General features: G+C 47.8%; 1 protein-coding gene across 2 annotated transcripts in view; it reads right to left on the reverse strand.

Annotated features, from left to right (window-relative positions):
• The window catches only part of LOC144785834 (uncharacterized), a 103,241-nt gene extending 78,670 nt beyond the window's left edge, over window positions 1-24,571 (reverse strand). The window contains exon 1 of one of the 2 annotated variants that reach the window (XM_078664680.1): window positions 24,207-24,571. In XM_078664680.1, coding sequence (XP_078520806.1) covers window positions 24,207-24,462 — 256 coding nt within the window. In that variant the 5' untranslated portion in view covers window positions 24,463-24,571. The remainder of the gene's footprint in view (window positions 1-24,206) is intronic. The other variant, XM_078664679.1, reaches the window with a different exon arrangement.
• Between the last annotated feature and the right edge of the window lie 521 nt (window positions 24,572-25,092).

A 25,092-nucleotide genomic window follows, 5' to 3' on the forward strand; every position in this document is an offset into this window, starting at 1 on the left:
TAGCACAGACTGGAGTAGAGTGCTGTAGAGTGGAGTGATGTAAAGTGGAGTGGCATAATATGGCGTATGCATGTATGCCGCAGAATGCCTCATCCAGACTCATCTTCGGCCTTCCCTAACGAACCCACATCACCCCCCCCCCCCCACACCGTCAGGCAACTCCACTGGTTCCCCGTACAGAAGAGATGCCAATTCAAGTTGCAAGCCCACGCATAAAAAAGCTCTACACAACCAAGGACCTGCCTACATTAACCAACACCTGAACTTACACCAACCATTGAGAAGACTATGCTCTGCCTCCCTTTCACTTGCTCGCACTCCCTGCATCTACTGAAGCAGAAGTGGAGGACACTCCTTCTCCTATATCACAGCAAAGACCTGAAACAGCCTCCCCATCACTCCACTTCCGGAATTCTGAATGGCTCTCAAGACCTGGCTGTTCGAATACACCTCTTGGACCTGCAATCGCTTATATGCCCTATCGGGTGATTCGCCATGCTTTATTAATCCTGATTGTTTAATATACATAGCGTGGTAGTGCACTGCTATTACAGACAACACATTTTCAATTGAAAGAACCAGTACAGTTGCAGGAACATACAGTTTTACTGATACAATTTTGCAGTACAAAAACACAAATAATAATGTGTGGAAATGGCAACACCTAGTGTATTGATTTGTTTAGATTGTACTAAAATGTTTGTTTCCACCACACTTCAAAATTACTGAAAATTTGTTTTGTTTGTGCTTTCCCAATTCTGATATATTCTGAAATATCTGCACATTTGAATTACAGACATCTAAATGTTGTCAAGTTCTAGAAAAAAGCCTTTCCTTTCACAACCACCAACAAGTTTGTCACAAAAATCCTCTCACTTTGAAGCCAGAGAAAGAAATATAAACACCAATTTCCCTCGGAAGACAGAGCCTGACAATTGACCTCTGTCTTTGAATGCACATTAAATGTGACAAGATAAGAACAAAATATAAAGGCCTGTTCACAGAAAGCGAGCACTCATGAAAAAATACAAGGAGCCAGGTGAACACGCTATGCTCCACAGAAGGGACTAATTTAAGCTGGACAGCCTAAAACAAATAAAGGCAGCAAATAGAAAGGAATCAACTGTGAGTTACAAAACACAAAGCCAGTAGTAAGCAATGGGCGGAATGCATTCCTTGGGAAGCTTTCTTAATGTCCCCAATGTGTCTTTAGCAAACCAGACAGCTGTGCTGGCTGGTAAGCTTCAACCTACAAGGATGTTTGGAATGTCGTCATGGTAAAAGTAAGGGTTTATTTCGAGTTTAGTGGGGCATGAAGCCCCCATAAGTCGCACTGCCATATTCGTGGGTACCCCATCTCAATTAGAGAGGGAAGAAACTGCTGGGTTTCTGCCAGTGGGGCCTTTGCTAGATGCGCCACATGTGTAGATGCACTTTCATTTTAGAGATGCTCGCACATGTCGCCAGGCAATAATGGCAGCTATGAACCAGAAAAATATAAAGCTGAACATTCGGTTTACAAAATTTGTTGCCAGAGCTGCAAAAATGTTGGGGAAAGAAAAGGCAGCAATCCTTTCGCCGGTTGGTCCAGATATCATTCTAGAATAAAAACTCAAGCAGCCACCGGCCCCCTCCAGCAAGGTCCACATGGACTCCGAGTTCAGCATTTTAAAGCCAGCTGTCACATTGACTTGTTCCCCTCTTTTAAACCTTTTTAAAACTATTCCGTGACTGCCATGTTACTTAATGAGCTTGATCTGTAAAAGATAAATGCATATCCAGACACTTTTTAAATGTTATCCAATTTTATTGTCAATCTATTGCACTACGGTTGTACTAATCAAAGTTCCTCTTTGATCCTTTTTAAATTAACACATGTATAGGTGAGTTATATGGTCTTAACATTTTTGTCATTATTTTAAGTAATCAAACAATAAACTTGAATTTGAAATTAAAAGAATTAGAGATGCTGCCCCGGCAGGGTGCTCTGATCATGGTAGGTAGTCCTGTGACCGGGGAGCAGAGGTGAGGACATGGCAGGTTGGCGGGTCACCTGCTCCAGTATAAATGACCCACTACAAGCCTTGTTGCTATGTAATGTGAAGAAACCTTCTACTGGTATAACAAAAGGTGTAGCAAAAAGAGTTCCCCCAGTTAGCCTTTCTTGCAGAGGGAAAAATATCAAAATAAGCATTGGCAAACCCAATAGGTTTCACCTATACAAAATCTATTGGCTTTGTCATTTTTAGGTCTCGGCTAGCCGCGCGAAGCGCGTCTCCGCCGAGCCCCTATTGTCGGCATGTGAGCTTCCCAGGAGACAGTCCTGGCCGCGCGCATCGCCTTGGAGGCGATTTGAAAGTGGCACGCGCTGACTGGCACGCGCCGCGCTCGGCCTGGCTGTCTCCTGGGAAGCACAAACATACCCAGGCACACCTCCCCCTGCACGCATGCGCCCACACACACACACGAGCGGAGACAGACACACAGACAGATACACCCCCCTCCCCCTGCCGTCGCACACAGAGACACACACACAGGAGCGAACATACACGCACACACGCGCACACACACTCACACACACGAGCGCCCCCCAAGGCCCACTTACCGCCAGTGTGTTCTGTCGCCTCCGCGGGGCTCTCCGGCATGGGAGCCCCGCATCACGCACTGCTCTTGACCAGGAACTCCGTGGGCGCGGGCTTCGCGCACAAGACGGAAGTCCCGCCCCCACGCTAGGTTTCGTTTCATTTTGGAATGCGCGCGCAGATCGCATCTCGCCTGATTTCGCCGATCATCTCATCTAAATGCTTGTTTTCCTACTGGAGCTGAGCATTAGTGACAAATGTTGTGGTTTAATCAATTTCCGGCCATTCTGCCATGTCGTTTCTTATTAACGTCCCCTATTGAGCTACCACCAGCGAGGTTACCTACTGGAATTCAGCCGAACTTTGATCTTCTCTCAGCAGATTTATTTCAATCATTTTCTCAATACTTTTTGTGATTGTGCTGTGTTCAAGTCCAAGGCCGCACTTCGGAACTTAAGTCGTTTGTCTGATTCCACACGTATTTTTTTGACGTTTGGTGGTAGCATTTCTTTTCAAGGTAGTGCACGTTTCCATTCTTTGAACAATGTTTCAAATGAGCAGTAAGCCTTTTGCACATCACTTCTAGCCTTAGCACACAGGTCAATGATACGTGCTGATTTGCACAAGATCACCCACGCTTGGTGAAGTGGGGATGCTGGGATTAGCTGTCGTGTTTCTCTGTTCCACCTCAGTGCCGAGAGATCCCGCAGTGGGTAAGGCGCACAGAATAAGCGTAATCAGACTTACATCTCAGCTGAACCATTTTTTTATGTGAACATTCCAAAGCCATGTTCTCCAGTGAGGAAGGGATCAAAAGTGCATTGGAATGCAGGGATGGGAAACGGATGGGAGCTTGTGGGTAACAACTGCCGGTGGCTAAAGCATTGTTGCCACATAATTGACACGTTAGATCTGTTCACGGGGGTTAGGAAGACCGACTGTTCGTATACGAACAAAGAGATGAGTTGAAAGCGAAGTTCCAAAAAATAAGGCCTGTTTCTTTTTGTTCTCAACAGTGATGCAGCACAAACCAGTCCAGTTTGAAACTGAAAACCCACTGCTGTTTATTGCCAAGTTCTCAGTATCGGCAGACAGTCTGGAACTTGTCTTCAGAGCACTGCTAGTGGTGCAGGCCCCTAACAAGTACAGTGTGCTCCACATAGTTCTGCTCTGAAGCATAAATAGCTTTCAGTGCTGGTGTTTTGTGTTTGCTGGAGGGAAGGGTATGATTTCTGGCTGAACCATTGTTCTTCAGCTCTCAGCAGTCTTCTGGGATAAGTCCTCGAGTGAGTAGTGAGTGCCGAGTGAGTGCAGAATAGTGAGTGCAGAGTAGTGAGTGCAGAGTAGTGAGTGCAGAGTAGTGAGTGCAGAGTAGTGAGTGGTGAGTGGTGAGTGCAGAGTAGTGAGTGGCTGGCCCTGTTTCTAGCTCAAGCGGCACCGGCACCTGTAGTCTAAAGATAATATCTCTGCCTCAAGTGAAGTACTCTGGTACCCAAGGATGACTAGCAAACAATATTATTCACAACGTTGCTTACTATTCAGCAACATTTGACAGTTTGCAATCAATCTTTATAAAACAATTCAGAGTTTGATAACAAATTAATGCAACACATTGTAATTCACAATGGCAATAGCTCAAACTTTAATGCTGCGAGACCTATTGCATTGTAAATGCTTGTTTTATATGTTGCACAGCAACAAGGGGTGCTGGTGAATATGGCTTAAAGTGTTTTTAAAAGCACAATGGAGCAGCCAGTATTGACTGCGTCATAGCGTTTTTTCCCCCTGCCATGCCATGCCCACACTGCTGTGCAACATATAAAAAAACAGTGTGGTGGTTTGGAGGGGTTGAAGCAACACGAGGGAGGAGGTTGCGAAAGACATCGGAAGGCGGGGTTGCACTGATTAAAATGCTAGAGCAACCTATTACCATTACGTAACCAGAGCGGCAATGTTGGAGTTGCAATGTTTATTATTCAGCATACACCACGCATAACTAGAGCAAAGTATTTTTATGGTTGTCTTAACTAAAACGAATATTATGTATATGGACAAGGAGGCTGTAATATAGCGTTTTATGATGTGGTGAAGGGATAAAGCAAATATAGAAATGACAAATTCACCTTGCACACTTCGTGCACTTTCACCAAGTTCAGGAAAATAGTTTAAAAAAATAAACATCATTTTAATTAATGACTCGAGGTATTTGGAGGCTGTTTATTACTCCTGTCTTTCTACACGTGCTGAACAATAAGCTTGACTTTACGGTTGGATACTGCACGGGCAGAAGCTGTGTGTAAATCACAAGCAACAGCAGGCAGGTGTGTGGCGGATGAACAGCAACAAGGGGAGGAGGGTGAGCGAATAAAGGAGCAGCGACAAGCTGGGAGGAGAGAAGAGGGCCTGCAGATGCACTCGCATGGAGCACTCAACAGGAAATGCAAACAAGCATTTACAATGCAATGGTCTCGTCTTTGTTAAAGTTAGAGCTATTGGCATTGCTCATGACATTATTTTGTTTTTAAAACATATAAATAAATTGTCATTTACAATGCCAATAGTTTAATCTCTCACAAATGCGAGACCTATTGCATTTGCACCCACACACACACAGAGCCACACACAGAGCCACACGCACCTACCCACACACACAGAGCCACACACACAGAGCCACACACACACAGAGCCACACACACACAGAGCCACACACACACAGAGCCACACACACACAGCCACACACACACAGAGCCACACACACACAGAGCCCAACACTCGCACACACACAGCCCAACACACGCACACACACAGAGCCCAACACACACACAGAGCCCAACACACACACAGAGCCCAACACACACACACAGAGCCCAACACACACACACACAGAGCCAACACACATACAGAGCCCAACACACACACACAGAGTCCAACACACACACACACAGCCCAACACACACACACACAGCCCAACCCACAAACAGAGCCCAACACACACACACAGAGCCCAACACACAGAGCCCAACACACACACAGAGCCAAACACACACACACACACAGAGCCACATACACACACACACAGAGCCACACACACAGAGCCACACACACAGAGCCACACACACACACAGAGCCACACACAGAGCCACACACACACACACACACCCAGTCACACACACACACACACACACAGAGCCACACACACACACACACAGAGCCACACAGAGACACACACAGAGCCACACAGAGACACACACACACAGCCCAACACACACACACAGAGAGAGCCACACACACAAATAAGTAACGCCCCAGGGAACAGAGGCAAGAAAAAACGATGACAAGCAGGGAACAGAGGCAAGAAAATCCGATCACAAGCAGAGAACAGAGGCAAGAAAATCCGATCACAAGCAGAGAACAGAGGCAAGAAAAAACGATGACAAGCAGAGAACAGAGGCAAGAAAAAACGAAACGATGACAAGCAGAGAACAGAGGCAAGAAAAAACGAAACGATGACAAGCAGAGAACAGAGGCAAGAAAAAACGATGACAAGCAGAGAACAGAGGCAAGAAAAAACGCTCACAAGCAGAGAACAGAGTCAAGAAAAAACGATGACAACCAGGAGACAAGCAGGGAACAGAGGCAAGAAAAAACGATGACAAGCAGGGAACAGAGGCAAGAAACAACGATGACAAGCAGAGAACAGAGGCAAGAAAAAACAATGACAAGCAGAGAACAGAGGCAAGAAAAAACGATGACAAGCAGAGAGCAGAGGCAAGAAAAAACGATCACAAGCAGAGAGCAGAGGCAAGAAAAAACGATCACAAGCAGGGGACAAGCAGGGAACTGCGGCAAGAAAAAACGATGACAAGCAGGGAACAGAGGCAAGAAAAAACGATGACAAGCAGAGAACAGAGGCAAGAAAAAACGATGACAAGCAGAGAACAGAGGCAAGAAAAAACGATCACAAGCAGAGGACAAGCAGAGAACATAGGCAAGAACAAGCATTGGAAATGCAATAGGTCTCGCATTAGAAAAGTAGGAGCTATTGGTCTTGTAAATGATTTTTTTTTTTGTGTGTAGTTTTTCCAAATAGCTACATTGATAGATTTGTCATTTACAATGCCAATAGTTTTAATTTTTGTGAATGTGACACCTATAGCATTTGGAATGCCACCTGATTTGTATTGACGTGACTTTGATGGCAGCTTTTGTTGTTATGCCACATTTCTAGAGAGCAGTCGAGTGCAGCAGGGGATAGAAGCACAGCCCTGCAAGCTGAGCGTCCTCCCATCGCACACCCATATGTGGTTTGAGTGGTGTGAGGGCTGTGAGAGTGAGGGATGTGAGGGTGAGGGGTGTGAGCGTGAGGGTTGTGAGTGTGAGGGAGTGTGAGTGTGAGGGGGTGTGAGTGTGTGTGATGGTGAAGTTGAGTGAGTGTTTGTGAGGCTGAGTGTGTGTGACGGTGTGTGTTGGTGAGGGTGTGTGAGGGTGAGTGATGGTGTTTGATGTTGATTGAGGGAGTGTGAGTTTGTGGGTGTGTGACGGTGTGAGGGTGAGGGTGTGTGAGGGTGAGTTAGGGAGTGTGATTGTGTGTGAGTGGGTGAGTCTGAGAGTTAGGTGTTGTGATGTTGATTGAGTGTGAATGAGGGTGAGGGGATGATGGTAAGGGTGTGTGAGGGTGAGGCGTGTTGATTGTGACAAGTTGCAAGGCTGAGGGTGGGTGAGTGTGTGGGAGGGTGTTTGATGGTGAGGGTGTGAGGTGTATTGAGTGTGAGAGTGTTGTGAGGCGTGTGAGGGGAGTGAGCGTGTGTGAGGGTGATGGGGTGTGAGGGTGAGGGGGTGTGAGTGTGTGTGAGGGTGAGTGAGGTTGTTTGTGGCTGAGAGTGTGTGAGGTGTAGTGAGTGTGAGAGTGTTGTGATGGGTGTGAGGGGAGCGTGGGTGTGTGAGTGTAAGGTGTTTGAGGGTGAGGGGGTGTGTGTGTGAGTGTGAGGGTGAGTGAGGGGGTGTGAGGCTTCAGGTGTGTGACGGTGTGTGAGTCTGAGTGTGTGTGAGGGTGAGTGAGGGTGAGAGAGGTGTTGTTAGGCAGAGGGTGTGTGACGGTGTGTGAGGGTGAGGGTGTGTGAGGGTGAGTCATTGTGAGTGAGTGTGAGTGAGTGTGATCGAGTGTGAGTGAGGGGGTGAGAGGGTGTGGTTGTGTGACGTTGTGTGAGTGTGAGTGTGTCTGAGGGTGAGTGAGGGAGTGTGAGGTTGTGTGAGTGGGTGAGGGTGGGAGTGAGGGTGTGTGAGGGTGAGGGTGTGAGGGTGACTGAGGGTGTGTGAGGGTGACAGAATGAGTGTAAGGGTGTGTGAGTCTGAGGGGGTTGATGTTGAGAGAGGGTGAGTGGGGTGAGTCTGTGAGGGTGAGGGTGTGCGGTGTAGTGAGTGTGAGAGTGTTGTGAGGGGTGTGAGGTTGTGAGTGTAGCGAGGGTGTGTGAGGGGGTGTGAGGGTGAGGGAGTGTGAGTGTGGGTGAGTGAGGTGGTGTGAGGATGAGGTTGTGTGACGGTGTGTGAGGGTGGCTGAAGGTGTGTGAGGGTGATGTTGTGTGAGGGTGATTGAGGGTGTGTGAAGGTGTGTGAGAGTTTTGGGGTGTGAAGGTGATGTTATGAGTGTGTGTATGTTAATAATATATATACTTTTTTTTATATGTGTTGTGTAAAAAAAACATGATAGAGCTTCCCTTTGTAATTGTCCTGCCTTATGTGTATTTTTTTATGTAATTTAACTGTGTGTGTGCTTTAATTAATGTGTGGTGTTATGTGTGTTTTTGGTGTCTGTGGAGTCCCGTATTAATTGTATAAATTTCAAAATGGCCGACGCAATGCGTCACCTTGACGTTCCCTACGTTAGCGTTCAAGTTTTTTTTTGTGTTGTGAGTGTTTACGTTTCCTTGACGTTTATTTGTAGCCAATCGGAGCGCGACGTTTTTGACGTTGCGTTCCGATTTGCTTACGTCAACGGTGGAATTCCCCAGAAGATCGAGAATGTTGGTGCGCGGAAGGCGTGTTCTTGTTCCTGTGCTGTTGCTGCGTCGTTTGACAGGTAAGAATTTATTCCAAAGTGTTTTTTTATGTAATGTAATGTAGTATCTATAGTATCTTTAACTTAACGAATGAATAGGAGTGTATTTTTATAACTGTTGACATTTTTTTTTTCGTTCGTAATATTTGGAAATGTTTATTATGTAATGTAAATTAAAGTCTTGTTTTTAATCGTCGATATGTAATGTATATGTTTTCGAAAACTGTAATGTAATGTATTTTTAGCTGGTGTTTGTTATTTGACGTACAAGAGCTGTTGTTTGAACTTTGAAGTGCTATTTAGTTTCTATTATATTTATGTATGTTGTGTTTGCATTGTTTTTTTCCTGTGATGCTGAAGTAGCCGGATTATATGTTATTGAGCTAATAGATGTAGTAAAGGCAAGATCTTGTATTTGCTGAATTTATTTTCCCTAGATGTTGAAATAAAATGTATGGAAGGACGTCTCAAATCGTCTCTCTTCAAGAAAGAGACAACCAGCAAATTAATGCTCGCGTCACTCAACATAGATCGCGCATTAAGAATAAAGTCACATCTGCTCCCATGGTACAACACTTTATGGATCATGGCCATTCAGAAATGGACTTTAAATGGACAGTCCTGCACACAATTGGGCTTAATAGGAGAGTCCTTGATGTCGATAGGCAAGAACAAGCATTGGAAATGCAATAGGTCTCGCATTAGAAAAGTAGGAGCTATTGGTCTTGTAAATGATTTTTTTTTTTGTGTGTAGTTTTTCCAAATAGCTACATTGATAGATTTGTCATTTACAATGCCAATAGTTTTAATTTTTGTGAATGTGACACCTATAGCATTTGGAATGCCACCTGATTTGTATTGACGTGACTTTGATGGCAGCTTTTGTTGTTATGCCACATTTCTAGAGAGCAGTCGAGTGCAGCAGGGGATAGAAGCACAGCCCTGCAAGCTGAGCGTCCTCCCATCGCACACCCATATGTGGCTTGAGTGGTGTGAGGGCTGTGAGAGTGAGGGATGTGAGGGTGAGGGGTGTGAGCGTGAGGGTTGTGAGTGTGAGGGAGTGTGAGTGTGAGGGGGTGTGAGTGTGTGTGATGGTGAAGTTGAGTGAGTGTTTGTGAGGCTGAGTGTGTGTGACGGTGTGTGTTGGTGAGGGTGTGTGAGGGTGAGTGATGGTGTTTGATGTTGATTGAGGGAGTGTGAGTTTGTGGGTGTGTGACGGTGTGAGGGTGAGGGTGTGTGAGGGTGAGTTAGGGAGTGTGATTGTGTGTGAGTGGGTGAGTCTGAGAGTTAGGTGTTGTGATGTTGATTGAGTGTGAATGAGGGTGAGGGGATGATGGTAAGGGTGTGTGAGGGTGAGGCGTGTTGATTGTGACAAGTTGCAAGGCTGAGGGTGGGTGAGTGTGTGGGAGGGTGTTTGATGGTGAGGGTGTGAGGTGTATTGAGTGTGAGAGTGTTGTGAGGCGTGTGAGGGTGTGAGGGGAGTGAGCGTGTGTGAGGGTGATGTGGTGTGAGGGTGAGGGGGTGTGAGTGTGTGTGAGGGTGAGTGAGGTTGTTTGTGGCTGAGAGTGTGTGAGGTGTAGTGAGTGTGAGAGTGTTGTGATGGGTGTGAGGGGAGCGTGGGTGTGTGAGTGTAAGGTGTTTGAGGGTGAGGGGGTGTGTGTGTGAGTGTGAGGGTGAGTGAGGGGGTGTGAGGCTTCGGGTGTGTGACGGTGTGTGAGTCTGAGTGTGTGTGAGGGTGAGTGAGGGTGAGAGAGGTGTTGTTAGGCAGAGGGTGTGTGACGGTGTGTGAGAGTGAGGGTGTGTGAGGGTGAGTGTGAGTCATTGTGAGTGAGTGTGAGTGAGTGTGATCGAGTGTGAGTGAGGGGGTGTGGTTGTGTGACGTTGTGTGAGTGTGAGTGTGTCTGAGGGTGAGTGAGGGAGTGTGAGGTTGTGTGAGTGGGTGAGGGTGGGAGTGAGGGTGTGTGAGGGTGAGGGTGTGAGGGTGACTGAGGGTGTGTGAGGGTGACAGAATGAGTGTAAGGGTGTGTGAGTCTGAGGGGGTTGATGTTGAGAGAGGGTGAGTGGGGTGAGTCTGTGAGGGTGAGGGTGTGCGGTGTAGTGAGTGTGAGAGTGTTGTGAGGGGTGTGAGGTTGTGAGTGTAGCGAGGGTGTGTGAGGGGGTGTGAGGGTGAGGGGGTGTGAGTGTGGGTGAGGGTGAGTGAGGTGGTGTGAGGATGAGGTTGTGTGACGGTGTATGAGGGTGGCTGAAGGTGTGTGATGGTGTGTGAGGGTGATGTGTGAGGGTGATTGAGGGTGTGTGAGAGTTTTGGGGTGTGAGGGTGATGTTATGAGTGTGTGTATGTTAATAATATATATATATATTTTTTATATGTGTTGTGTAAAAAAAAACGTGATAGAGCTTCCCTTTGTAATTGTCCTGCCTTATGTGTATTTTTTTATGTAATTTAACTGTGTGTGTGTTTTAATTAATGTGTGGTGTTATGTGTGTTTTTGGTGTCTGTGGAGTCCCGTATTAATTGTATAAATTTCAAAATGGCCGACGCAATGCGTCACCTTGATGTTCCCTACGTTAGCGTTCTAGTTTCTTTTGTGTTGTGAGTGTTTACGTTTCCTTGACGTTTATTTGTAGCCAATCGGAGCGCGACGTTTTTGACGTTGCGTTCCGATTTGCTTACGTCAACGGTGGAATTCCCCAGAAGATCGAGAATGTTGGTGCGCGGAAGGCGTGTTCTTGTTCCTGTGCTGTTGCTGCGTCGTTTGACAGGTAAGAATTTATTCCAAAGTGTTTTTTATGTAATGTAATGTAGTATCTATAGTATCTTTAACTTAACGAATGAATAGGAGTGTATTTTTATAACTGTTGACATTTTTTTTTTTCGTTCGTAATATTTGTAAATGTTTATTATGTAATGTAAATTAAAGTCTTGTTTTTAATCGTCGATATGTAATGTATATGTTTTCGAAAACTGTAATGTAATGTATTTTTAGCTGGTGTTTGTTATTTGACGTACAAGAGCTGTTGTTTGAACTTTGAAGTGCTATTTAGTTTCTATTATATTTATGTATGTTGTGTTTGCATTGTTTTTTTCCTGTGATGCTGAAGTAGCCGGATTATATGTTATTGAGCTAATAGATGTAGTAAAGGCAAGATCTTGTATTTGCTGAATTTATTTTCCCTATCAATGTATTAAGAGGATGCACAGTGATGTAATGTGTGTATTTTATGCGTTTTGTGAAAGAAATGTTTCATTTTCCAATCCCTGCTTGCATATTTGTGTATTAATAGCTGCACTCTCCTTGCGTTGCTTTAAGTTTGCATTTTGGAATAGCTGCAAGTGTGTAATCCGCGTTTTACGTATATATCAAATAGTTGCTTAACGCTATTTATGTGTACAGTTGGAGGCTGGAGTTGTATTTGGAGGGTAGAGTTGTAGAGTGGTATTGTAGTTATAGGGTGTAGTTGGAGGCTGCACTTTGACGGTGTGAGTGTGAGGGTGAGTGCATGTGAGCGTTTTGGAGTTTGCCACAGTATGTGTGACTTTGTAGTAGTGTATGCAGTCTATTTTCTTTCCCAAACGTGTTTTGTGTTTTTTAGCTTTCTATGTGTTAGATCAGAATGTGTATGTGAACTATCTTTGATGTATGCAACAGTGAGAATAAGGGTGTTGCTTCCAATTTATGGGCATAAGGGGAGACGTTTTTGGATGTTTTTGTATTTTCTGTACTTCCCTAGATGTTTGTGAACAGCTGCATGGGCAAGGGGCGTTGTTCTCCTTGTCTTGTTGGCGCGTCGTTTGACAGGTAAGTTTATTTTTTAATACTCAATACATGAATATGGGAACGAAATCTCTATTGTATAGATGTTGTTGTTAATTTGTGATCTATATAGATAGTTAGATAGGTATATTGAGGGCGATAGCTAACAACACATGCAGCATCACTTTCCAGAAGCTTATCAAGACTTACCAACACAGGCGCATCAATTATGAATCAATAGTCTCATAGTGGTGTTGTTTTTGTATGTGGTGATGCTGAGTGGTGTTGTGATGGTGCTGAGAACTCTTGTATTTTGGAGTGTTGGTGTGCTGCTGTGTAGTGTTAATGTGGTGTTTGCGAGTGATGATGTGGTGCTTGAGAGTGATGTTATTGTGTTGTTGCGTGTTGTTGTGGTGGTGCTGAGCGATGTTGTAGTGTTGCAGTGTGATAATGTTAATGTGCTGAGTGTTGTTGTGTTGGTGCATTTTGTTAATGTGGTGTTGCTGAGTGATAATGTGTTGATTCGTGGTGTTGGGCTGGTTGTTAGTAGTGTTGTTGTGTTGTTGAGTTGTGCTCTTTTGATGCTGTTTGATGCTGTTTTGTTGTACGGTGTTCCTGTGGTTGTGCACTTCGCACCACCAAAACACTTAGTGCAACAGCAGCATCAGTCATAGCAACATCAGCATGACTATGCAACACATGCAGGATGACTCCCCACCACCCTATCAACACTTAGCAACACACCAGCATCACTCATTCCTACCATATTCTCACTCTTCATCAGCTCTGCATCACTTAACAGTCTAACAGGATCATTTTGCACGACAACAGCATCACTGTCCACCACTGTAGCATAATGGGGCATGCTTAGTGATGCTTGTGTATGTTAGATTTTTGTGTATGTTTGTTGCTATTGGATGTATCTTACGGTTGTGGATGTTTTAATTGTGTTGATGCCTGATGGTAGTGTGTCTGTTGTTGTGTGTGCCCTGTGTAAGCTTGCATGGATGGACTTATTTTGTGTTTGCATGGCGTTAAAGCAAGCATTAGCAGTTGCTGTGTTTGGCTGGCAGAAGCATAGTATGATGTTTGTAGTGTGTGAAAGATCCAGAGTGCGTGAAAGATCCAGAGTGCGTGAAAGATCCAGAGTGCGTGAAAGACGTGAAAGATGCAGAGTGGGTGAAAGATGCAGAGTGGGTGAAAGATGCAGAGTGGGTGAAAGATGCTTAGTGGTTGAAAGATGCTTAGTGGGTGAAAGATGCTTAGTGGGTGAAAGATGCTTAGTGGGTGAAAGATGCAGAGTGGGTGAAAGATGCAGAGTGGGTGAAAGATGCAGAGTGGGTGAAAGATGCAGAGTGGGTGAAAGATGCAGAGTGGGTGAAAGATGCAGAGTGGGTGAAAGATGCAGAGTGGCTGAAAGATGCAGAGTGAGTGAAAGCTATAGAGTGCGTGAAAGCTACAGAGTGCGTGAAAGTTGTTGTGTTTTGTTTGGCAGATGGATTGCATGATTGTTGTAGGTGTGTGTGACTATGTTGTATTAGTTGAGTGTAGTTGTAGTTGTATTTAGCCTTCCTTTGTAAAAACAAGACCATCCAGGTTTATAATTTTTATTTCACACCTTTTATTTTTTTTAAACACAAAAATATTTATTTTGAAACTTTGTACAAAAATGTGATAGCATGTCAACATGAAATTTTTAGTCTGAACATATGTCTTCATCGTCTTTCTCTTTTACAATGTTTATGATTTTCCCATTACAAAACACCACTTCACAAGTTTGCGGCAAATAATGTACAAGCGCATCTCCAATGTTGTCCACCTCATCATCCAACATAAACCATTTAATTAGTATGTCATTTTCTATGGGCATAGATTGATAAACGTCTGTGTTTGTCACTCTAATAGTTATAATACTTGTTTCATCTTTGGTGCTTTCGACGCCATAAATGTGTATATCAATATTTTCCCTACTGTGACTTAAAGTTGTTCCCTTATGATGCAAGCATGGAATGTAGAGTGTGAATGCAGCCAATATGTGATGTTGAATGTGAGAGAACTTGTATGATTTGTGTATAAATACCTAAATCAAGTTGGAGGTGTGGCTAAATGTTATGAGCTAATGTATGTATGTGTTGAGAATGTATGCTGTTGAATGATAGACATGCTGGATGTTTTTTGTATAAATACAGAAACGTAGCCACAGGTGTGGCGAATTGGTATGAGCTGATGTATGGTGCTGAATGGGACAGAGGCTGGATGATTAGGATTTAAAATAATGTATCCAATATATGATGTTGAATGAGAGAGCTGCTGTATGATTTGTGTGTAAATACCTAAATCTATACACAGGTGTTGCGAAATGGTATGAGCTGATGTATGCTGCTAAATGGGAGAGAGGATGGCTGAAGAGGAATTAAAGGATTTAGCACGTCTTCTTTCCTTTGTTTGGGCTGTATATTTGAGTGTATGCTGCTCAATGGTAGAGAGGCTGGCTGATGAGGACTTTAAGGAGTTTGCACGTCTTCTTTTAAATGTTTAGGCTGTATGTTTGAGGCTAGAGTCTGAATGTATCCAATGTATGCTGCTGAATGGGAGAGAGGATGGTTGATTTCTGTTGTAAAACGTAAAGGTTGTGAAAGTTGTGGCGAAATGGTATGAGCTGATGTATGCAGCTGAATGTGAGCACGGCTGTATTGCATTGCCTGTTTGTACACAAGTTTTTTATATTCAAGTCTGTTTATTTTAAACACAGCGATGAGCCTACAACCTCGTATCGAGGCCGGCCGCGTAGGATGCAATTGCTGAGTGCGGCGGCAAAGCGGCCAGAAGTACAAACTTTAACACAGCGCCTTGCCTACAACCCTCTCAGAAGGGCCGGCCGCACGGCTTGCAGATACAGTGTCAAAGCGTTCGCGGCAGGCAGGAGGTTATTCGCAGTGGTGAGTAGGGTGCGTAAAGGGCGGATGGCCCGCCTGTCTCTAACTGCCCAACGGGGCATAACCGTCTCTTAGAGAAACAAGTGCCATAGTGGCAAGTAGGAAGAAAGAGAGTAGGAAAGACAGAGAGTCTTAGGTGGGGACATGGAGTGGGGGGGGCAGAATGTCAGGCACTGGCGGCATGGCGGAGGACAGCTGGTGCAGGGGCGTGTGTGTCTGTAGACGCAATTGCGTTGCGCATGGAAGTCAGGGACGCAGCCGGGCCGGGTCTCTAGGGACAAGCGCGTCTTCGAAGAGGTGCAGAGTGCGGAGCCTAGTGGGCATGTATCGCGCATATTCTATAGAGCAGAGATGTCGTACTAAGGGTTCCCATACCGCCTTGAAGCGCGTATCCTGCGCCTGCAGCCGCGCTGTTAGGAGCTCCATTGCAAGGACCTGCCACAGGCGCACAAACCAAGAAGCTATGGGTGGCGCCTCCACTCGCTTCCAGTACAATGCAATGAGCTGCTTGGCAGCACCCAGCATATGGAGCGTGAGGATCCAATCGCCGCGGGTGAGCGCCTTGAGAGCGGTAGGGCGTATGCCCAGCAGGACCGTGGTCACATCCTCTGGCAGAGGGAACCCCAGTACCCCCTTGATATGGCTAAGCACCTCCTTCCAGAAAACAGCAAGGGTCGGACACGTCCACCAGATATGCACAAAGTCACCAGTCGCAGATTTACACCTCCAGCACACCGGGGAAACGTTAGGGAACATCTGGCTAAGGCGAAGAGGGGTGTAGTACCATGTACACAAGTTTTTTGTACTGAAAGTTATGCACCCCTACAGTGACTCGAAGTTGTGATGCGAGCCTAGAATATGAATGTATAAAATGTATGCTGATAGGTGGCCAGGAGGGGATAGACGGGCCGGCGGCGATTTCTTTTGTAAGTCGTTTGTGAAGTCGTTTGTTTTTTGGATGCGATTTCAGTTTCAAGTCTATTTTGTACTGAAAGTTATACACCCCTACAGTGACTCGAAGTTGGGATGCGAGCCTAGAGTATGAATGTATAAAATGGATGCTGAGAGGTGGCCATGAGGGTATAGACGGCCCTGCGGCGATTTCATTTGTAATTCGTCTGTGAAGTCGTTTGTTTTTTGGCGGCGATTTCAGTTTCAAGTCTTTTGTTTATTGTGTTGTGCGAGCCTGGCTGTGTGCAGGGAGAGAGAGGGGAGGTGCTGGCGTCTGGGGAGGGGGAGGAGAATTGCGAGCCTGGCTGTGTCCGGGGAGAGAGAAGGGAGGTGCTGGCGTTTGGGGGCTGGGGAACAGATGTCGAAGGCTGGTGAATTTTGTTTAAAAAATAGTCTGTTTCAGTGGTCAAAAAATGAGTTGTGCAGGTTTAAGGGTTTAAGACGAGACAAGGTTTAAGGGTTTAAGACGAGACAAAGCCGTGATACTGCAGGGAGCGAGAGGGGAGGTGCTGGCGGATGGGGGCAATAGGTCTTGTATTGGAAAGAGTTGAAGCTATTGCCATTGTAAATGACAATGCCTTTCATTTATCTGTTTAGATAATTAACAAATAATTACAATGCCAATAGCCAGCGTTCAAATGCTGGTGAGCCCAACAAAATCAAAATACAATGGCAGCCCTCTATCTGTTTCGTGTGCCTTGATGGGGTGGGGGGCTGAGGGGGCTTTCAATGCGGCTTCCCTTTGCAGTCTCAGTTTGAAGCCCTGGTCTTAAGTATGCAGCCTCGGCACTCGATACAAACGGAGTAGCAGCAGAAAGGAACGGGCTGCAACTTGCAACCAGCATTTGAACGCTGCCGTTCACTACCACACATCTAGATAGTGTATTTTTTGTTTTCGGTACAAGGCTAATTAATGTGTGTTAGTTAATACAAATTCTTTTAAGAACATGATGCTTCCAACATGTTTAAGTATTCAATGCGAAAATGTCAAATGCGGGTTTAAGACGAGACACGGCCGTGATACTGCAGGGAGAGAGAGGGGAGGTGCTGACGGATGGGGAGGGGGAGGAGAAATGCGAGCCTGGCTGTGTGCAGGGAGAGAGAGGGGAGGTGCTGGCGTCTGGGGAGGGGGAGGAGAATTGCGAGCCTGGCTGTGTCCGGGGAGAGAGAGGGGAGGTGCTGGGGGCTGGGGAACAGATGTCGAAGGCTGCCGAATTTTGTTTAAAAAATAGTCTGTTTCAGTGTGTAAAAAATGAGTTGTGCATGTTTAAGGGTTTAAGACGAGACACGGCCGTGAAACTGCAGGGAGAGAGAGGGGAGGAGCTGGTGGTAGGGAGGGGGAGGAGAAATGCCAGCCTGGCTGTGGAGAAATGCGAGCCTGGCTGTGTGCTGGGAGAGAGAGGGGAGGTGCTGGCGGCTGGGGAGGGGGAGTGGGAGGAGAAATGCGAGCCTGGCTGTGTGCGGGGAGAGAGAGGGGAGGTGCTGGCGGCTGGGGGTGGGGATTGCCGTGGGAGGGAGCCTTGTCGCTTTCATGTGCACCCGCTTTTAATGTCAATGTGCTTGCGCATTGAGCTTCAATTTGACGGGCACTGCAAGGAATCGCCATGGAATCGCAAGTTGGTTAAAGTCTGTTTAAGCCCCCATAGTCTCGCAAGCTCAATGCGCATGCGCATTGACAGGCGAGACCTAAAAAACGATGACAAGCAGAGAACAGAGACAAGCAAAAACAATGACAAGCAGGGGACAAGCAGGGAACAGAGTCAAGAAAAAACAATGACAAGCAGAGAACAGAGGCAAGAAAAAACGATGACAAGCAGAGAATTGCATAACTTAGTGATTCACAAGCAAGATGACAACCAGCCACTAGCAAAAAAACGTAATGTGACCATTGTAATTCACAGTGGTGTGCTTGTGCATCGTGATAAATACTACAAAATATTAGAGGCAAACACGTACCAATGTAGCGACCCGCCTACTGGACCCAACTACACACACACACGTGCACCGAGGACGCACATGGAGATCTGCTCCAGGGCGAACGCCGCGTCGCAGTAGCTCGGCCGCTGCAGGTACTCCAGGGGCGGCCGGACGGCGGCGGTGGCTCCTCTCCGGCCGCCGCCCCGGTTCCTCCGGCGGCTGCTCAGCCCCAAAGGCGGCACTGCTGCTCTCCCGCTCAAAAAGCACCACCATAGTGGGAGCGCGGGACTGCTCTTCAGAGCCTGGGCGGTGTGGAGGCGGCTCGGGCTGGGCTGGCGCTGCTGGTCCTCATGCTGCTCTCGGCCGGGGAAGGGGGGAGGAGGAGCCGGCGAAAGACGGGCGCATGCAGCGGGGGAAGCCTTCTCTGCTCTCGGCCAGGGAAGGGGGGAGGAGGAGCCTGCGGAAGGCGGGCGCATGCAGCTCACAGAGGCACCCGCGCAAATTAAATATTTAAGTAAAACATTAAGTCGCGGGGTAGGCACCCGCGTAAATTAAATAATTAAAGTAGCGGGGTAGCGCCCGAGGAGTGTGGAGAAACAGACAAACAAGCAAAATGGTGGCAGCAGCTGCGGATAAGCCCCGTCCTTTTCAGACTGGAGGGCGTGTTATTTTGTTGATTGCCTGAAGACGTCACAGAGAGAAAGAAACGAAAAAACACACCCCCAATCCGAAATAGACGGGGCTTGAATTGAAAGACGCCCGTCTTCTCCAATGGCTGGCCAGCATTTGGGAGGCCAGCCAATGGAGAAGAGGGGCGGGTTCAAGCTCCCATACTAGGAAACATAAAATCTCGCCTGCGAGACTGCGCCAGCGCAGCCTTCGCTAGCCGAGACCTAAAAAGGAACTTCAGAGTAACAGCCAATGGAAGTACAACGGCCAGTAGGCAGTGATCAGAAGCAGTACTTGGGCCAAGCTTCACTGTATGGACAGGGAAAGCAAAGCAGGAAGGCATGCAAAGTTGACATGGTGACCAATCATCAGAAGCATGTAAATTAGAGTGAAGTTGATATCAATGAATGGCATCTTCAGGTATGTTTTGGGCAGGTTCCAATCCCCTTTACGATTTTTTTCTAAAACAAGAGATTTCGCAGCACAATGCAAGCGCTGTGCAGGTGAAACTTAAAAAGGAGTACTCATGCCAGAAGGGGAAGTTCTACCAGAATGTTTCCCACCAGTGGGAAGCATAAGAACCACAACTCATCTACCCAAAAACACTGAAAGTGCCTTTCCCTTCTCCTCATCACTGATGCCTCTCTTCCCATGCCCTTTTGTGCAAGTACTTCCTTGCAGGCACTCCTGCTTGGTCCATTAATTTACCTTCGCTGGCTCGGTCCTGCATCGTTGGTCTGCGTTGTCCTTTCTGCAACAGGAAGCAGCCGCAGGCAGCCTCCCTCCCCTAAGCCAATCACAATGCTACAATGGCAGTGTTGTGATTGTCTGGGACACCGACCACACAGGCGTCTATGGGGAGGCCATTTTCTCCACGTAGGCTGTAGCCTACATGGAGAAAAGGGAGAGTGCGTATGACTGGTTTGGTCGACCCTGGTGCCGACTAGTCAGTGCCCTCAGAGTGGGCAAGCCACCCTTCCCCTGCCCTACAGCTGGACCGCCCACCTGCCCGCCCCCAACCAAACCCTTCTGCTTTCTTGCAGTGCGAGAAGCAGAAACATAAAATGGTATTTATAATGTCCTGTCCTGGCGGGGGCTGTGCCTGATCCTTGCCAGAATGATCGTGAAATGCTTGCCCTGCTGCATTCCTCCTTCCAGATCACAGGTTCCTGCCTCGGCTGCCGGCATGAGAGGGCCCATCTTTAATCAGAGACTTTTTTTTGTTTTTGCAGATTTATATAGCGCAAACTTGACCCGAAGGTATTGGAACGCTTTACATGAGCACCAGTTACGTTGCACAAGGACACATTCATTTTTTTTTGGTAGATTAGGTGATTTGCCCAGAATCACAGGATGTGGAGTCAACCCCGAGGCTGGAACCTTCGTTTCCCAGCTCCAAAGTTGGCAGTCTAGCCGTGAGATGAGAGCACGTGTGCTTTGTTAAAATACCCCTCACACACTAAAAAAATCCGTTAGTGTCATGCTTCATCATAGGGGTCTTCCCGTCCCTATAACGGGGCGGGGCGTGCTACGACCAAACGGACTACGCGGGAGCACTGTAGATGTGACAGGGCTATGTGTACCTAGGGTCCTCGGAGCTGCACGGTAGGGATGAGAGGCGAATTGCCATGCCGGTAACTAGACCGAGCAAATCTTCCTCCGCCTGCAAGCTCATGGGGCACTGCCAAACTAACGAAAAAAGACCACTGGTCACTCTTTTTTGGCACTGATTATTGGTGCTTTGCTTCACTTGGGCCAGCTCATGCCCCGAAGCACAAATATTCAGCTTATTTTTGCTGGTATATTTGTAGGACAGTAGGCTTACCACTGTAGAACTGAGCTATTCCCAGTAGGGATCACTGAAAGGTCCTGATGAGTAGGCAGTTGGGGACTGCCTATGAAACATGTCGACTCGGTAGTCAGCAATTGCTCTACCGTTTATCCCCTTTTTAATATTTCCAGCTAGAGAAACCAATAAAATATATTTGTTCTACTAGCCAGGGAATTTTTATTTTTGTATTTTTTGTGCATTCACTAGTTAGATCCCTACACTTCACTGACACCACTGCACCTACACATAGCCCTGTCACATCTACAGTGCTCCCGCGTAGTCCGTTTGGTCGTAGCACGCCCCGCCCCGTTATAGGGACGGGAAGACCCCTATGATGAAGCATGACACTAACGGATTTTTTTTTTTTTTTTTTTTTTTTTAGTGTGTGAGGGGTATTTTAACAAAGCACACGTGCTCTCATCTTTTCCACTGTTAAGAGAGAGCCTATTATTTCACCAAACAAAAAAACATAAAATATTCAGCACCTCTACACATTGATAGAATCTCTATGTTTACATGAATCGTTCAGGAGGGTGATTCTATCTCTACCTCTATGCTTCCCCCTTTGGTTTTTTGTAGTCTAGCCGTGAGACCACATCCTCTCGCCCTGAGGGGGATCAGAGCCCGCAGAGTTCTCTCTGGTGGGAGGACATCTTATCGTTTGTAATAAGAATTCACGCCCTCCACGCCCAGCCCTGATTGTGGACCTGTCTTTTTGCAGCAGGGCGTACAGGGTCGAAGTAGGGGCTAAGCTGAGCAGATCACCTCATTTCATCATTAGTGTTCCAGCCCTTTTCTTTCACAAAACATTTTTCCAGGTGCGGGGACAACTGTTAGACTAGAAATAAATACTACAACTCCCAGAATGCATTGGGCTGTTAAATCCGAGATAGCGTCCCGGAGTCACCTGGTAACCTTAGAGGGGCGCTAACGGTCAGGCACACGCACACACACACACACACACACACATTCGCTATGTACTTCGATACATTGCTAAAGGGGTCGAGGCGGAGGCCCCACGGAGAGGCCCAGGAGGGGACCACTGGGGAACCCTTGTGCCAATGGACCCTCGGGGAGCCCGACACTTGGCACGTGCCTGCTGTGACAAAGGCAGTGACTTTCAGCGCCACAATAGATACTTATCATCAAAGCGGGGGCGCCATGAACCGGCCACACCAGCCCACCTCTCACTTTAGTATCTCGCGTCGCGGGGGGGGGGGGGGCGTTACTAGAATGTTCCGTGTCGTGTCAGGCACTTACAGGGGTGTTTACAACTCCATTGACTTTGAAGCAGCTATGGGAAGAGCTACAAGAGAGCACAGGGGGAGAGGGGGGAGGGGGGGGCATAGGTGAGCATTAAGGATGTGACAGATACGCATGTGGATGGAGAGAAAGGGGGTCGATAGACGGATGAATGGAAAGAGGACAGACTGAAGTGATGGATGAGAGAAGGATGCGCGATAGATGTGTGGGTGGATGGAGAGAAGGATAAGAGGTACATGGGTCAGCCGGCGCCTTGAAACCCTCACGGGTGAGTGAGGGGAGCTACACAAAAGCATGATGGATTGATTGAGGGCTAGGTGGATGGAGGGAAGCATGGACGGAGAGGAGGATGAGAGGTAGAGGGTAGGTGGATGGAGGGAAGCATGGATGGAGAGGTAGGTGGATGGAGGGAAGCATGGACGGAGAGGAGGATGAGAGGTAGAGGGTAGGTGGATGGAGGGAAGCATGGATGGAGAGGTAGGTGGATGGAGGGAAGCATGGACGGAGAGGAGGATGAGAGGTAGAGGGTAGGTGGATGGAGGGAAGCATGGATGGAGAGGTAGGTGGATGGAGGGAAGCATGGACGGAGAGGAGGATAAGAGGTAGAGGGGTAGGTGGATGGAGGGAAGCATGGACGGAGAGGAGAAAGAGAGGTAGGGGTAGGTGGACGGAGGGAAGCATGGATGGAGAGGAGGAAAGAGATAGGGGTAGGTGGATGGAGGGAAGCATGGATGGGGAGGAGGATAAGAGGTAGAGAGGTAGGTGGATGGTGGGAAGCATGTAAGGAGAGGAGGATGAGAGGCAGAGGGGTAGGTGGATGGAGGGAAGCATGGACGGAGAGGAGAAAGAGAGGTAGGGGTAGGTGGACGGAGGGAAGCATGGATGGAGAGGAGGAAAGAGATAGGGGGTAGGTGGATGGAGGGAAGCATGGATGGGGAGGAGGATAAGAGGTAGAGAGGTAGGTGGATGGTGGGAAGCATGTAAGGAGAGGAGGATAGGAGGCAGAGGGGTAGGTGGATGGAGGGAAGCATGGACGGAGAGGAGAAAGAGAGGTAGGGGTAGGTGAACGGAGGGAAGCGTGGATGGAGAGGAGGAAAGAGATAAGGAGTAGGTGGATGGAGGGAAGCATGGATGGAGAGGAGGATAAGAGGTAGAGAGGTAGGTGGATGGTGGGAAGCATGTAAGGAGAGGAGGATGAGAGGCAGAGGGGTAGATGGACGGAGGGAAGCATGGATGGAGAGGAGGATGAGAGGCAGAGGGGTAGATGGACGGAGGGAAGCATGGATGGGGAGGAGGATAAGAGGTAGAGAGGTAGGTGGAAGGTGGGAAGCATGGACGGAGAGGAGAAAGAGAGGTAGGGGTAGGTGAACGGAGGGAAGCGTGGATGGAGAGGAGGAAAGAGATAGGGGGTAGGTGGATGGAGGGAAGCATGGATGGGGAGGAGGATAAGAGGTAGAGAGGTAGGTGGATGGTGGGAAGCATGTAAGGAGAGGAGGATAGGAGGCAGAGGGGTAGATGGACGGAGGGAAGCATGGATGGAGAGGAGGATAAGAGGTAGGTGGATGGAGTGAAGCAGGGATGGAGAGGAAGATAAGAGGTAGAGGGGTAGGTCGTTGAAGAGAAGGATGGATCGATGAACAGAGGATGAATGGAAAGAGTTTAGATTGAAGGGGTGGGTGAGAGAAGGGTGGTCGCACTCGCAGGGATAGGCGCTGAGAGGAGTGGGTGGATGGAGCTAGGGATGGCTGGGTGGAGAAGTGAGGGATGCCTGTGAGACGGACGGATATGGAGAAGGGTGGAGAACAGGTCAGATGATGGAGGGGAGGAAAGAAGGGTAAAGAGACGGGCGGATGAAGAAAAAGAAGGATGGGTTAGTTATGGATGGAAGGAAGGAGGGGAGAAGACGGGCACAGAATAATAGAAGGAAAGAAGGATGCACGGGTGGAAGAGGACTGAAAGAAACTGGAGAGAAAGAAAAATGGAAGGGTGGATGGAAAAAGACAATATTTGAGAACTGGAAGGGAAGACGGTCCCACACCCTGCTCCCCGGACGAGTGTCGACCCCACCCGCCGGTTCGGTGTTACTTCGGGTACGTTCCAAGTGGGGAGCATTTTAATTGCCTCGTGACTCCCCTCAAGAAAACTAAACCCACACGCACCAGAATGCAAAGATGGTTCCATTGCTTGGAGAACTCCCCAGGCGTGAGGAGGCTAAAGTGGGTGCATGGTACCCCCCCACCTGCTTACCCGGAGGCAGCCTCTGCGCTGAGCCCTCCTGCTGCTCCCAGTACCACCTGAGCTGGGCTGCCGGGCTGGACAGACTGCCCACCTCCAGCAGGTCGTCCATCGGCGCGCGCGCGTCCATCCCGGGCCCTGGCACCGTCCCCGCGCCCGGGGACTCGACTCCTCTTCCCACCGCCTCTGCCGGGAAATGCCGCCCTCTCAGAGAAAGTGAAAGCACCCGCGGCCGAGTGGGCTGAGTATCGGTGGCCCACGCGCACATGCCAACCCTCAAAAGCCCGGGCTAATTTTAGAAGTGGGCTTGCGGTTAATTATCCCGGCTTCCCCAGAAGACGAAGCGTGTGATCTTGTGCAGACCGATTTATCGTCCCGCAGCGCTGCACGGAACTTGCGTGCAAAGCAGTGCCAACAAGAGTTTTTCAGTGAGAGGGGAGAAGCAGCAGGCTGGAGCAGGAGGGGGCGGTTCCCACCGCACCACAGTTTATTTATCTGTAATGTCAAGAAATAGACTAAACAGCATTTTATCTTGACGTGTTCCAGTGGCTAAATTAGCAGCTCAAAACCCAGTGTAATGGGAGGAATCTTGCCAATAGTCTAGCCGTGGACAAACGCTCTGGGACCGGAGGTGGCTTTAGGCAGAGATCTTCAAACTTTGAAGGTTGAGCCCCCCCATCTGAATTTTTTTTAGATGTCGGCCCTCCCACCCCCTGACAGGAATTTCTGGAATCTGGTACATTACATAACCGACCGCCACCCACATATCCCGGGCCATATCCGGCAAACAATGTTCAAAACAAAGAGTGTTTCCTACTTCTCCATGAATTCCCTCACTACCACTCACCAACAATGCACCTCATATCTCTCTATAGCACCTTTCTGGCAAGCATATACT

This window comes from Lissotriton helveticus, chromosome 10 (genome assembly GCF_964261635.1).
Source record: "Lissotriton helveticus chromosome 10, aLisHel1.1, whole genome shotgun sequence".
Classification (NCBI taxonomy): Eukaryota; Metazoa; Chordata; class Amphibia; order Caudata; family Salamandridae; genus Lissotriton; species Lissotriton helveticus.